Below are 16,004 nucleotides of genomic sequence, written 5' to 3' on the forward strand. Positions count from 1 at the left end.
AAATATATGATTAACCATAGCTAACTATGAATTCAGATGCTGTGCATTAGACCAGCTCCTCAAAGTTTGAGAGCATTTAATATTATATATCGCTGCCATTTGGGCTAAATTGTTTTTTTAATGTACACAATATTACAAATTTAATTTGAGCCGTTTGAATCAGTCTGTAAAAAAGATTTGATTATACCTGAGTGTTCTGGCCCCGGCTTTTCCGTATCTCAGTAATCTTGGCGGTAATTGGCTGATTAGGCGTCTCACACTCCATCTTTGCCTCAGTTTCCATGGTAATGGTACAGGAGCTATTATAGATGAGAACTTCATCTCTTTCCACTTTAGGGCTGAAACGAGAGGGGAGGTTAAATGGGGTGTCATCAATCTTAATGAAATGCAATTATTTTTACTCTTATTAATCATTGCAAGCCATTAGCTTGTGGCAACTACAGGCCACCATTTGTCAAATTTTGCAAATTTCTGTAATTTTGTTTCCATTATTTTATTGTTTATTTGTTTTCCCTTTATCTGCACACCCTGCAATGAAAATGCACATGGTAAATATCTTTCACTGAGGCCTTTCTCTTTTCCAGATCTATCAGGAACATTTAGCAAAAGCTTCTCCAAGCCCAACTGAATAAGCAATACACAGACAATACTTCCAGTTCCAAAAATGGAAGCAAATGTTGGGGAAAAAAATTTTTTTTTTCTTTACCCCTTCTCTCTTCCTGTTCTTACACTCTGTTTGGGGAGTGAATTGCTGAATCCCCCCAGGGCAGATGGAGAAATTGGAAAACCCACACAACTGGCTAACTGGTCCCTAATTCCAACTGTGAAAAAATGAGCTCATTTAGGCTTTCAATTCCCTCTCCCCAGCTGATGGCAATGAGTCTCTGTTGCTAGCAGTGGAACATTAACTTAGTAAATTAATTAAACTTACTTAACAGCCCAGACTAAGGAGATTCGATATATGTGCCAGTTATACTATCAGCCACTCACTTTAAAAGTCCTCTTGCTTTAAGGAGAGAAACCAGAGTGGATTCAAAATGAAAAACAGCAGTGTAGCATTACAGAAAATCTAAAAATATGTGGTCCAGAGGAAACGAGAGCATGGAGTTTGCAGGGTATGGCCCCCAACAGGTGTGATATTTGCTCAAGAATAATCCTGGCTTTAGGCATTGTTGCAACTAGCTCCTAGATGATTAGTTATAATAATGCATGATATTTTACACTTCTTAACAATTTCATATGTATGATCTCATTTCAGCCAGAAAAGTAGGTAGAGGCGTAAAAAAAGTGTAACCCAAAGAGACCTGAGGATTTGCATAAAGTCAAACATGGAAAGTATGACAGCTCCAAGCTGAGGCTCCAGGGGTCCCAACTCCTAGAGCAGTACTCCCGAGTTTTGATATGGAGCATCACGGCCAAGATGGCCAATCCCATGGGAAGACCAGGATTGGTGATGAAAAGGGCAAAAAGTCACTGCTTGAGAAACTATCATGTCGAACTAGATTTTCTCCAAATCAATGTCAAAAATGGTTTCTCCACACTTTGTTAGAAGTAATGAGAAGGATAACTATTACACCTACTTAATCTCCTCGTCTTCAGACTAGAATATTCTCAACTCCATATCCACCCAAAACATGACTCCCATACCCACTATCTTCTGGACCTACTGTACAGTGTCAATATTTTAACATTGTGCAGCCCAGTTTGGCTGACCTTTGAGGTTGTGGTCTCCCCTTACCTAAGCCCTCCCCACCATGGCACTTAATACTGTATTCGTTTTGTAGCCTCCCAAGCTTAAATTGGAGAAGGAAATGGCAACCCACTCCAGTACTCTTGCCTGGAGAATTCCATGGACAGAGGCGTCTGGCAGGCTACAGTCCACAGGGTCGCAAAGTCAGACACAACTAAGTGACTAACTTACACTTTCACTTTCAAGCTTAAATTAAGACGACAGTGAACTTGAAGTCTCAGAGCCACTACAATTTTCTGAGGAGCATTAGCATGCAGAGGTGAGGCTTGGAAGCTGACCAGCTAGATTCAAATCTCTAAATCTACCATCCATCTGACATTGTGAAAACATGACTCTCTAAGCTTTAGTTTATAAAGCACGTTTATAAAATGAAATTACTAATCATAAAGAACATGTTTTCAAGAGGTATTGGGGCAGAAACCAACACAATATTGTAAAACAATTACCCTCCAATTAAAATTGAATATATTTAAATAAAATAAGGTATTGGGGGATGGAGCAAAATGAAGCCAACAAACATGTCTGTACAGAATCTGGCACTTGGAAGTGGTTGATAAAGTCAGCCTTGTTAGTTTTGGGTGGTAGGGATGTTGGTGGTATTATTGTTGAAATGTCAATGTGGGGATTTACATTCATTGTTGTTCCAGGCCATCTCACTGATGTGGACCCAATGCTCAGATACATTTGGAATCTGAGCCTGTAACGTAGCTACACATCCATTTAGCTGAGCCATCATCCAGGGGGTATACAAAGCCACAGCATTTGCTCCTGGAGTGTTGGTTACACTCAAAGATTCAGTAAAGAAAAGAAAAGCAATTTAACTTCTAAATTAAAATATGATGTAATGTTTAGATACCTATGGAAATATGAGGAAGTAGAATGCAAAATTCACCTTCCGAGTGAAACACCTGACTTCAAAGCATCTCTATGTTTCTGCCAGGGCGCTTCGGGTTTTGTAGCGAGACCTTTCTTTTGCTACTGGAGGTAGGAGTAAAGGAGTGGGTAGAATAGTTTAATAGAATAGTAGTTTCACCACTGCCATTGTAAATCTCTTATAATGTCACCAGAAAGAAAACAAACTTGGTTTCCCCCACCACCGTGTTCCTTGCAAATCGGTTCCCAGATTGTTACTTCCATTTCTGAAGGCTCACAAACCATCTGATTAATAATTCATTCTGGAATTTTGTCAGGAATAACACAAGCCTAGCTCTCTACATCTCCAGAATTCCCCTTGTTTTGCTTTTTAGGTGAGGGAAAGAATATTTGCTGTCACCTCTCCCTGTTCTGTGCTTCTCTCTCATGTTCATTTCCAGCTGTGGATCTTCACTCATATGAGCAGGTTTTTTGCACTCACTATAGGATGATCTCAGACACTAAGAGAAGAAGCAACCAACTTCCTTTACAACCTTTCTTGGTAATGTGTTTCCACCTCCTAATGAGCCTTCGTCTACCCTTTCTAGTTTCTTCAGCAGCAAATGTCAGAGTAAAATAGGGTAAGTCACCCTGCCCTCCTTCCACCTGCCTGTAGTAATGCCCTCCAGTTCACAGTGAATGTTCCATTTCACTAGTGACTCCAGAAGCATGATATGTATCACCTGCCATCGGAAGCTCACTCCGGCTGACAGAGTCCTAGACCAACTAAACAAAGCCTGTTCCTTCAGCAAGTCCTCCAATAGCTGGTCCCCCAGTAGAAGGTCCTGCTGGTGTCTGTCGATGTTGTAGCAAGGATCGCTGTGGCTTTCCAGGCCATTCCAGAAGGAGACAGCCTGTTCCCCACAGTCTCAGACACATGACAGAAGAAGCAGATGTCATGTTGGGGCCACTGATCTTCCTGGGAAAGACCAGTGATCATGGTGTGGAAGGGCCCACCTCCTCCCTACCTCTGTGAAGTCGGACATAGGCCTACCCACCACAGCACCCCTGACTCTGTCTCCCATCATCCTGGGTCTCCAGGCTGCTTCCCACTCTGTGTGCCTGCATGTGCTTCCCAATAAAAGAATAAAGTGAAAAATATCATGTTCTTCTTGCTCTAAAAGAGTTAAAACCCCTTGCTGCTCCTTAGACTTTTTCACAACTTTTAGCTCATTATTTCTTTTCTCTTTTCCTTTCTGATTATCTGACTAGAATATTTTTCATTAAAAAGCCATCACCAAGATGAGCAGAGACACCAGGATATCAACAATAGACTAACATTTGCAAACTTTCAAAGTTTCTTAATAATTACTATGCCATGTTTTCTTCCACAATCATCCTATGAATTAAGGAATGCAACTGGCTACATTTAAATATGGACATATGCATATGTAGAGAAATACACAGGTAGATTATATAGTGGGCATGCATATACACATGCACACAAATATTTATTTTGACAATGTGGAAAGGATATTTTTGGTCCACATGGTGGTAGAGAGTTCTAGAATCTAAGTTTCCTGAGTCCTGACCTATTTCTCTTTCAGTTGGTCTGATCAGACCCAAATGTAAGCAGGTAATCTTGTATTTGCTCTCTAGGGGAGGCAATAAAAACACACGCTGTCATTCTGTCTCCCTCACTTAGCCTAAAATTGGTTCTTCTGTCTCATCTCCTGGACCCGCACAGCCCAGCCAAGCCTCTTGCTGCTGAGGCTGACAACACAGCACCATGCTAAGTACACCATTAGTCAGAAGCCTTGGGTTCTAGCCCTGATACCACCAAGGCTTGACAGTGTGATTTTAGAAAGATACTTAGTCTGTTCTAAGAAAATAATCCAAACTCCTTACTATGGCCTTTAAGGTCTTCATGCCTCCCCAAGCTCATCTTGAGCCATTTTACTTTCTTCCTACCCTATTCTTGCCCTTCTGACCTCTAACAGTTCATGGAACTTGATGGGTCATTTGTACTTGCTTCACCCACTGTCTGACTCTCCATAATGACACTGGTCTTTAGCTCAGCTTAAAAGACACCTCTTCAGAGAAGTCTCCTCTGAGCCAAGCCAGGGATCCCATACCTGAGCATATATCTGGAAAAAACCGTAATTCTAAAAGATACACACTCTCCATTGTTCATTGAAGCACTATTTACAATACCCAAGACATGGAAGCAAACTCAACATCCATCAACAAATGAGTGGATAAAGAAGATGTGGTACATACATACAATGGAATATTACTTAGCCATAAAAAATAATGAAATAATGCCATTTGCAACAACTTAGATGGACCTAGAAATTATCATACTAAGTGAAGTAAGCCAAAAGACAAATATTACAGTCATATTTCTTATATGTGGGTATGGAGAAACAAATCAGGAGTTTAGGATTAACATATACACACAACTATATACAAAATAGATGACCAACAAGGACCTCCTGTATAGCACAGGAAACTCTACTCAATATCTTATAACAATCTAAAAGAGAAAAGAATCTGAAAAGAATACATTATGTATATTTGAATCACTTTGCTGTCTACCTGAAAGTAACACAATGTTGTGAATCAAATACACTTCAATTATAAAAATAATTTTAAAATTAGCCTTTACTGTTTTCTATCACTCTATAGCCCTTATCACAACACATGACCACCTTGTTTATTGTCTAGTCCCCTCCTGACCCTTAAAGGTAGGCACTTTGCATCCTATTCACCATTGAATCACCCGCTTCTGATATAGTAACTAGAACATGGTAAACATTTGATAAATATTGGATGGATGGATGGGTTGATGGACAAATTGGGCATATTTTTGCCACGGATATGAATATCTGCCTTTGCCAAATGACATCAAATTTATAGTGGTAGTGGCTGGCAGAGGAGTAACCATTTGATGAAATGGGTCCCTTGTAAAGATCCTAGAAAATAGTTCCCTGGGTTCACAAGCAGAATCTTAAGAGGATCGAGCTAAGCCTCTTAGCACATGATTTTCCTAACTCCCCTTGTATAATTTATAATGTGTTTTCTAATTAAGAAATTAGTACATATTCACTGAAAAAAATTACATAAAAACTCAATGATGAAAGCAAATATGATCAGTCCTCCAGCCCCATAGGGATAGGCACCCTCAGTGTTTTGGAATACTTCCTTCTAGTTTTTTTCCCGAATACTTGTCATATGTGCCTACAGACACAGGTACTATGAACACTGTCAGGATTACATTGATGCAATATTTCATAACCTGCACATTTCACTCCTTAATATATTGTAAGCATTTCTCTGGTTAAATATTATCCATCATGATTTTTCAAGGTTTCTTAGTATAAACACTTACTTCATTTCAGCTTTTTTGTTGTTGTTGTTGTTATGATACCTAAAACTTCAAAGACTATAGTTTTTCATAAATATTACATATTTCTAACTGCTTTCTTAAAATCCTGAAAGTGAAGTTGCTGAATTAGAGTATGAAGAATTATAAGGTTATTAGTGTATACTGCAAATGATAGTCATAGATAAGGGCATAGTTTTTAGTAGGGTCTGAGGCTCAGTGGTAAAGAACCTGTCTGCCAGTGTAGGAGACATAGGTTTGACCCCCTGGGTCAGGAAGATCCCCTGGAGAAGAAAATAGCAACCCACTCCAGTATCCTTGCCTGGGAATCCCATGGACAGAGGAGCCTGGAGGACCTCAGTCCATGGGATTTCAAAGAGTCGGACATGACTGAGTGAATGAACACAGGGCTCAGTTGCCCTCAGCCACTTCCTAGAGAGAAGAGAAGAACTCCAAAGAATAGCTTAGGGACCAAAATAAAGTTGTCGAATTCCGGGGAGCCAGGACCAGCTGACATACACTTGTTGGTGCCCAGCGTCAGCATGCTGAGATCCAGTCTCCCCTGAGCACCACCTGTAGCCCCATTTCCTATAAGCCCTAAGCAAGCTTTTCCCTGCTATTCCAGATAATAACCTCAAGGAAGCCCTTTCTTCCTCTCACTAAATCCAAACTCCTGGTGGCAAATTCACTCTAAACATGGACTGTCCCAGTACATCAGAAAGTCCAACTGCTGTGAAAAAGGCTGGTTCTTGCTTTTCCTCTGGGTAGTCGGTCTTAGTTTTATTTTTTAACGAGGAAATAGGCCTTCATTAAATAATTGGATTTAACCACTCTTGATAAGAAATAAAGAAGGACACTGGGCCATGTTCAGCACTAAAACATCACACTTCATAAAACAGGAGCTGCCTGTGAAAATGAAGTCCATCTAGAGCAACTGACATGGCCACACTTTTTAAAAAAATTTGTTTAGAAAAGGTGGTTTTTACCTGGAAAGTTGTGGTATTTGTTTTTTAAGTTCAAAAAAAATCCTTATAAGCTTATAACTTCTAAATCCGAGATCTACAGTCCTGCCTGTGCACCCCCACTTCTTTTGAATAAACATTGTACAATCTGCTGGATTTCTCTACGACTTTTTCTCATACTCGTGAATCTGTTTGGAAAGAAAAGAAAAAGGAGAGGGGAAAAGAGCCTTCTGTTTTTCATAATGTCTAATCTTTTTCCCCATTGGCATTCACCAGATGTTGCTTCGGATCGGAAGATAAATATTAAAACCTAAGCAAGAACAAAGCGGGCTGTTTACTGGGCAGATTTTTCAGATGTTCTCTTGAACACTTGAAAAGACAGCAGACGCTTTGATATGTAGGCTGGCTGGAATCCACAATGGAACAGTCCCTCCGACAACAGCACTGGCCCCAGGGCCAAGTCCACCAACATGGAGTTCCTGATGATTCCATCAATCCACTGACCACGCATTTGTATGCAAGGTCAGGGAGGGAAAGGACTGAGTTACCTGATGAAGAGGCCTGAGAACGATGGAAGGACAGACTCTGTCCAATGATCTTGTGCCAAGAGGCATTGGGAACTTTCTTCACAGATGTAGAAGTAAGGCCATGATTCCGGCGGGCTCTCTGTCCCCACAGTGATGATCAAATCACAGTGCACATAGCTGCAGCTGGAGGTCTCGCAGTCCTCCTCCTCAGGCCTCAGGTCACACAGGGAAGCTAAGGACACTGCAGGAAATAGTCACTGTTGGTTTAGGTGATAACCACAGGAAGAACTGAAGGCTTCACATTGTTTCATCAACCAAGCCCATGTGCTGTACTTTGACCAATAGGAAAATAAACTTACTCATTTACTCTTCTTAAAAATCAGAGAAACAAACATCATATATTAATGCATATGTGGAATCTTGAAAAATGATACAGATGAACCTATTAGCAGGGCAGGAATAGAGACACAGACGTAGAGAATGGACATAATGGACACGTGGACATAAGGCTGGGGGAGGGGAGGGTGGGTGGAACTGAGAGATTAGGATTGACATATATACACTACCACGTGTAAAACAGACAGCTAGGAGGAACCTGCTGCATAACACAGGGAGCTCAGTCTGTGCCCTGTGATTACCTAGATAGATGGGAGGGGAAGGCGGGGGCAGTGGGACGGAGGTTCTGAGAGATTAGGATTGACATATATACACTACCACGTGTAAGACAGACAGCTAGGAGGAACCTGCTGCATAACACAGGGAGCTCAGTCTGTGCCCTGTGATTACCTAGATAGATGGGATGGGAAGGGGGGGCAGTAGGACGGAGGTTCAAGAGGGAAGGGATATACATATACATATAGCTGATTCCCAGGTGGCACTAGGGGTAAAGAACCCACCTGCCAACTCGGGAGACATAAGAGACGCGAGTTCGATCCCTGAGTCAAGAAGATCCCCTGGAGTAGGAAATGGCAACCCACTCCAGCATTCTTGCCTGGAAAATCCTATGGACAGAGGAGCCTAGAGGGCTCCGTAGGATTGCAAAAAGTCAGACATGACTGAAGCGACCTAACAGGCCTAGCTGATTTATGTTATTATACGGCAGAAACTCACACAACCTGGTAAACACAACTGTGTGCTGTGCTGTGCTTAGCTGCTCAGTCGTGTCTGACTCGTTGTGACCCCATGGACTGTAGCCCACCAGGCTCCTCTATCCATGTGGATTCTGCAGGCAAGAACACTGGAGTGGGTTGCCATGCCCTCTTCCAGGGGATCTTCCCTACCCGGGATTGAACCCAGGTCTTCTGCATTGCAAGTGGATTCTTTACCATCTGAACCACCAGGGAAGCCCATGAATACTGGAGTGGGTAGCCTCTCTCTTCTCCAGGGGATCTCCCCAACCTGGGAATCGAAGTGGAGTCTCCTGTGTTACAGGCAGATTTTTTACCAGCTGAGCTACCAGGGAAGCCCAAAGCAACTATATCCCCAATAATAAATAACACATGTCCATGTATGGAAAAAAACACCACAATATTGTAATTATTCTCCAATAAAATATATTAATTTTTTAAAATCTGTATTAGACATGCATAACACATACAGAAGGATATAAATCATGCTTTTGTAAAATATGAATCATCCAAGTAAAAAAAAAAAACTCATGTGAATACCACAGGATCAGCCAACATAAAGTCTAACACCGTCACGATGCTCGCCAATCTACGTGCTCCTGGCCAAGTCTACCACTTCCTCCTCATTCTCAGAAACAACCACTAGACAGAAGGTGGTTGACTTTTACTTCCTCTTGAACTTTAGAAAGTTATACATGGCATAATATTCTTAGACCTGCTTTCTTCACTCAATATTATATTTCCAAGATTCAGCCATATTATCACACATAACTGCTGTTCAAATATTTTCTCTGCTGTTCAACACTGCTTCATGTGAAAGTACTACAATATATTTGCCTATTCTGTCACCAATGGACTTTGGGGAATTTCCCAGCTTTTGCCACTACAAATATGTAATGCATTTTCTCTAGAGTATATGTCTCTAAGAAAATTGTTTGTGCCATTTTACTTTCCTATCTTTATGGGTTCCCAGTAATCCACAAAATTGCCAGCACTTAAGATTATCAGACTTAATTTTGGTCAGTCCAGTGAGTATATAAAAGCATCTCATTATGGCCTTAATTTGTATTGTCATCTTTATTTTTTAGGTTGAACAGCTTTTTGTATATTTAGTAATAACTCCTATTTTCTCTTCTATGAACTTCCCATGTAGGTCACTTGCCCCTTTGTTCTACTGGAATGCTTATCTTTTCCTTATTGATTTGTGCCATTTTATACTCTGAGTACTAATCCTAAAGAAATTACATGCTTATTAACACCTTCTCCAGATTTGTGGCTAGACTTCTCATTCTCTTTATGGGATCTCTTGATTAACTGAAGTTCTTGATTTTCATATAGAGTTCTATTAACATTTCATAAAGAAGAAAAGCAATGATTTAAAGCTCTTTGACCCTGAGAACATTTCTTCCCAGGTCACGAGACACAATGTAAAAAGCATCACCAAGGCAGACTGGTAATAACTTTTTACAGGAGGATGAACAAGTCTGCCATTTCCTACTTCCTTTGGAGTAGGAAATGACAACCCACTCCAGTATTCTTGGATTCTCCAGTATTCTGCCTGGAGAATCCTATAGACAGAGGAGCCTGGCAGGCTACAGCCCACGGGATTGCAAAGAGCTGGACATGACAAAGTGACTAAGCATGAACAAGTCTCTATGTGAGACGGTTTGGGAGTACCTCTGCCTGAAAACCTTAATCAAACAGAAAAAAAAAAATTTCTCTAGCCTTCTACCTCAGGAGCTAGCCTGTTCACTCAGGTACAGAACATGTGTTATCAAGGACTGTGAGCTTGAAGCTAAGACACCTACCCATATCACATGACTGCAGGCAGCAACGGATGAGGCAAGTACACAAGAGGGTTTGCCATTACTCATTCACACAAAAATAGTTACTATTTTTGCTGGTACATTCTGAAGCACCTGACATGTAGTAGGTTCTGTGACTGTGTTCCCAAAGAATTATAGCAGTTAAAACATCTGGAAAGTAAGACTCTCACATGGACAGAGAAAACATGAGAACTTTCCAGTAGTAAGCCCTAGGGCAAATAAAAACAGGCTTAACACCTATAAAATAATGAACTCATAATGGGTGATTAGGTGGATGCAAATTCACAAGGTGGATTATGATAAATGCCCAGCGCTGGGGATCAGAATCCATGAATTTTACTCAATTTTACTCAAGGTTCTGCCACGGAATAGCTGTGTAACCTTAATCACTTTAGGTTTTAACACCTTACAGAAAAAATCAGTTTCCATGAAGAAGTCATATCATATAATTCAAGATATAAATGCAGGAAACCAAAAGATCAAATATCTTGCTGATTTTAAACAAATACTGAGTGTTAAACTGACAAGGTGCTGTAACAACCTATCACATGAAAAAGTAAAATTCTTCTTTCATCAGAAGTATAATTTGAGGGAAAAGTAAAGATGCATGCATGAGTGTTCAGTCTCTTCAGTCAGGTCCGACTCTTTGCAACCCTATGGACTGTAACCCGCCAGGCTCCTCCGACCATGAGATTCCCCAGTCAAGAATTCTGGAGTGGGTTGCCATGCCCTCTGCCAGGGGATCTTCCCGATCCAGGGATTGAACACAGGTCTCCTGCCATCTCCTGCATCACAGGCGGATTCTTTACTGCTGAGCCACTGGAGAAGCCCAAAAGTAAAGATGAATGACCCCAAAGCAGAAAAAGGACTTTTTTAAAAGCTTCACCTTTAAAAAAAACTTTATTGAAGTATAGTTGATTTACAATACTACATTAGTTTCAAGGATACAGCATAGTGAATTCCATATTTCTACAGAGTCTCAGAAGAGAAATACCAAAATGTTTACTGATACAGCAGTTCCCAAGGTTGTGCATTTCTAACAGACTCCCAAGTGCTGCTACTCTTGCTGCCCCAGTAATAATACATTTTTTTCAATAATCCTTCCATAATAATATAATTCTCGATAATAATATCATTGAGAAGCATTGTGTTAGAAGAACTGAAATTATTCGGCTTTCCCAAAGGCTTCCAACTGATTAAGGTAAAAAAAATAGAGTGGGGAGCATTAGGGAAAAGGACAGATTTCTCTGGAAAGAGTAACTGTGAAACATTTGAGGGGGTTACTGCTGTGAAACTGCCCGCTAAAAAAATCTTTTAAAGTATAACAGATTCTTAACTAACTTGATTCTATACAGTCCTTTCTGAAGGTAGGGGAATTATTAGTAGTTTTTAGCAATTTCTGAGATACATCCCTCTGACAATTTGATGTCCATTATAGACCTACTTCTTGGGGGAAAAAATACATAATCATAGTCTCAAAATATTTTATTCAATTTCAGAGATTCATAGAATTCCCAACTTCCATCTTGGATCTTAAGTAAGAAGCCAATGGAGTAGGATTTCACAAGTTCCTCTCCATCTTTAGACATCTTTTAAAAGACTTATTTTTTAATGAAAAAGGAAAAGTCAAATTATCTATTTCCCTGGAATAAATGAGCAGCCCTTGCACAATCAATGAGTGTTTGCTGACACCTAGTGGTAAGAGTAAGAGTCACAGCTTCTCACTCATTTTTCTCTTAAAAATCAAGAAATTTTGAAAAGTCTTTTTATAAATTTAACCAAATCTCATTAAATATAATAACTTATTTTATTCTCCTCCTATGAGTTATGAAACTCCTAATAAAACACAGCTTCTCTAACCCTGACTTCATGGTTTTTAAGTTCGTACTTCTGGTTGAAACTGGTTGTCTTGAAACAATAGCAAGGGGTTGACTGATTTAAACAGTGTATATGTGAAAGCCGCACCTTCCCCCAGGGAAAAAAAAAACTGTAGCAGCATTTCTTAAATATTAGGACCTAGAAATGGTTGATTTTATGTTTCCCTGGTGACTCGGAGGGATATCATATAATTCAAGTATTCTTTACTCCAGCAATGTAGGAGACCCAGGTTTGATCCCTGGTTCGGGAAGATCCCCTGGAGAAGGGAGTGGCTACCCACTCCAGTATTCTTGTCTGGTGAATCCCATAGACAGAGGAGACTAGCAGGCTACAGTCCATGGGGTCTCAATGAGTGGAACACATCTGAACAACTAACATTTTATGTTTCCACCATTTCCCAATTCCCTTATTTATTCTTTCATCAGACATTGATTTTGCACATCCCCTAAGCCAGGACAGCTCTATGCATAGGAGTGAGAGCAGAGAAACAGATATATTAACTTAAATTTTCTACCATATCCTAAATTTCCTACTGTAGAATCTTAAGTAGAATAATACTCTCGTGTATAATGTTCTGCTTATATACATGATGATAATAAGACCCTCAGTTTCTGGTATTTTAAACAAGGGTTGTTTCTCCTCCCCTTCCTTTCCCCGCTCCTCTCCTTCCTCCTTCTGGTCTAAGACAATCCAGTGTAAACTGCCAGCACAATAGTATTATACATCATGGAATTTTGGTCCAAGCTCAGATGAAGTGGTGCTTTTATCACTGTAAGTCTTTTACCCACAGCCAAGTTGCTGACACATAAATTAGGAATATAACTTAAAGCATTATACAGAAAACATGAGGGCAAATGGTTTTTAAGTGCACGGGTACAAGATGTATGACTATGCAAACAATATAATCACATGGTTTAGCTGACCCTGTAGTGATAAACGGCAGTTTCATCCCTGAAACCTTTTTCTGAAGCTCAGTGGGCAGTTAGTATGTGTTGCGAGCTTCGTGGGAAAATCAAACCTTGCACTTTGCATTCTAACCCCCCCACCCCACAAAGACACAGCTTCCCATGCCATATTTTACATGATGACTGCAAAGCTTAAAGGGCTTCCCAGGTGGTTCAGGGGTAAACAATCTGTCTGCCAATGCAGGAAAGACAGGTTCAATCCCTGGGATGGGAAGATCACCTGAAGAAGGAAAGAGCAGCCCATCCTAGTATTCTTTCCTGGAAAATCCCACTGACAGAGGAGCCTGGCGGGCTACAGTCCATTGAGTCACAAAGAATCGGACATGACTTAGCGGCTAAACAGCAACAAACAACTACAACAAAGCTTAAAGCAATGAGAGATAGTGGTTATTTTACTGAGTTACGGCTCAGATAATTACCTGGACTTTACAGAATAAAAGGATAATGTCAACATTGACCCTTTTGCCTATAATAAGATTCAGGACCTGAGCACACTAATGTGCAAGACATTTCCAGCCAGATGATGTAATCCCTTCACTAGTACTTCCAGTAGGCAGACATTTCCAGCAGCCCCACCTCAGGAGACCAAGAGACTATTTTCCCCCTGATGCCTATGCTGCCATTGAAACTAGTATTCACAACTCAGAATCCCTTTCCCCATCATCACAGAATTGCTGTCAAGAATATGTGATAAATTTTTTGCTGTTATTAATATGACAAAAAAAGCTACTATGAGTCATCTTAATAGGCGGTCCTCAGTACTAACTACCATTTTACATGCGGATCAGAGAAAACTTTTTCCACAGAAGCAAACAGAAAAATTGAGTCAATAGAGCATGAATTACCCAAAAAAATGGAGTTAACCAGAGTATGCTAATTTCACACCTACTCTTTATAAAACAAATATGGTGTTTCTACTGACCATCGAGGGGCAGAACCAAGCAGCTGAAGGCAGACACCGTCGCATTAGCCAAGACTTGGCAGGGAGCACCACACACGGCAGCTGAGATGTTCCCGGGAGAAAATCCTGCTCCAAACACATGCACGAGCCTCCCTCCTAGGTGGCCTTTAAAGACAAAATGAGGAGTTTACCATCACAGAGGCAAATATTTTTTTTCTCAAAATTCAAGCCCAAGCTTTCTCGCCGCCCACCCTTCTTTCCATGCCCACCGGAGTCCACACAATTGGCCTGGGATCCCCGATTTTCTCAGTTTCCTCTCACTAAGCTCTGAGCTCTGAAGCCCACAGCCCTTGTTCTGTCAAACCCCAGTCATACTCAACAACCTATGAAGTGTCATAATTCTTATGTATGAAAATAATGCTTGTTTATAAACTTTTTATACAGGAGAGTACACAATGAAAGTAAAACTTCCGTTACCTACTTATCTCACTCCCCAGAAAAAGACATGTCTAGTTTCTCGTGAATCCTTTAGGATTTTCTAAAGCATATAGACTATTTTACTATAAACTGATCATTCTATACATAGCATTCTATGACTTAATTTTTAATTAGAAATGCAGCATAAATATCTCTCCAAGTCTATATACATTTTATATATATATATATATATATATATATATATATATATAGCGAGAGAGAGAGAGAGAGAGAGAGAGAGAGAGAGAGAGAGGATCCAGCTCTTCATTTTAATAGACACTTAGAATTCCATTATATGATTATACCCTAATGTCTTGAGCAATTTTCTTGTTGATTAATGAAAGTAAAAGTGAAACTCACTCAGTCGTGTCCAACTCTTTGTGACCTGATGGACTATACAGTCCATGGAATTCTCCAGTACAGAATACTGTACTGGAGTGGGTAGCCTTTCCCTTCTCCAGGGAATCTTCCCAACCCAGAGATTGAGCCCAGGTCTCCCACATTGCAGGAGGATTCTTTACTAGCTGAGTCACCAAGGAAGCCCAAGAATACTGAAGTGGGTGGCCTATCCCTTTTCCAGGGGAATCTTCGAAACCCAGGAATTGAACCTGGGTCTCCTGCATTGCAGGCAGATTCTTTACCAACTGAGCTATCAGGAATAGTTCCATAATATCTCCCCTTTTGCTGCAATTAAAAATGCTGCAATGAACTATACACTTATATGAATAAAAATGATGCAAACTCTTAGACATGGAATTACTAGGTCAACAGAAAAGTAAATTTTTAGTTTGGAAGGATATGGCCAGTTTTCTCTCCAAAATAACGTTGCCCTGGTTTACACTCCTATCTGCCGTGTAAGAAGTATGCCTATCAAATGGATAAAGTCAAGACAATATGTTTTGCTTCAGTATGAGAACCAATAAAGGAAAATGCCGGTTGAAATCTCTAGTCCATGCTAAGATTCCAGCTTCTCCCACCTTCATGTCAAGTCTAGGTGGTACTTACACAGCCACCTGACAAGTTTTTGCCTGGGTACATTCTTACCCCTGCTCTTTTGCCTAAAAATCATGGATTCTTAGAGAGTTGAAAGGAGAACTAGGGAGGAAAAACCAGCCCCAACCTTTTACCAAATAATAATGCTGAGGCTTAAAAAAGTTACCCAGCTAAGATAGTGACAGACTTAGAAACAAGCCCCAATCCCTATATATCTCACCCAGTTGAGGTCGGACACATTTGTTCCAAAAAAATAGATTGGTATTTCATCAGTCTAAGATCCTGTTCCATGACTTCTTCTAAACTTTCTGCATCACAATCACATTTGAACTATCTTAAGTGTGTTTATGTGCTAAGTCAC

General features: G+C 40.3%; 1 protein-coding gene across 1 annotated transcript in view; it reads right to left on the reverse strand.

The window, feature by feature from the left end:
* Nucleotides 1-16,004, reverse strand: part of PKHD1 (PKHD1 ciliary IPT domain containing fibrocystin/polyductin) — a 428,428-nt gene that overhangs the window by 349,491 nt on the left and 62,933 nt on the right. Inside the window, exons 32-34 of the mRNA XM_061146900.1 lie at nt 14,195-14,338; nt 7,498-7,717; nt 188-338 (exon numbers count right to left, since the gene is read on the reverse strand). Of these exons, the coding sequence (XP_061002883.1) occupies nt 188-338; nt 7,498-7,717; nt 14,195-14,338 (515 nt within the window). The remainder of the gene's footprint in view (nt 1-187; nt 339-7,497; nt 7,718-14,194; nt 14,339-16,004) is intronic.

Source organism: Dama dama, chromosome 7 (genome assembly GCF_033118175.1).
Source record: "Dama dama isolate Ldn47 chromosome 7, ASM3311817v1, whole genome shotgun sequence".
In the NCBI taxonomy this organism is placed as follows: Eukaryota; Metazoa; Chordata; class Mammalia; order Artiodactyla; family Cervidae; genus Dama; species Dama dama.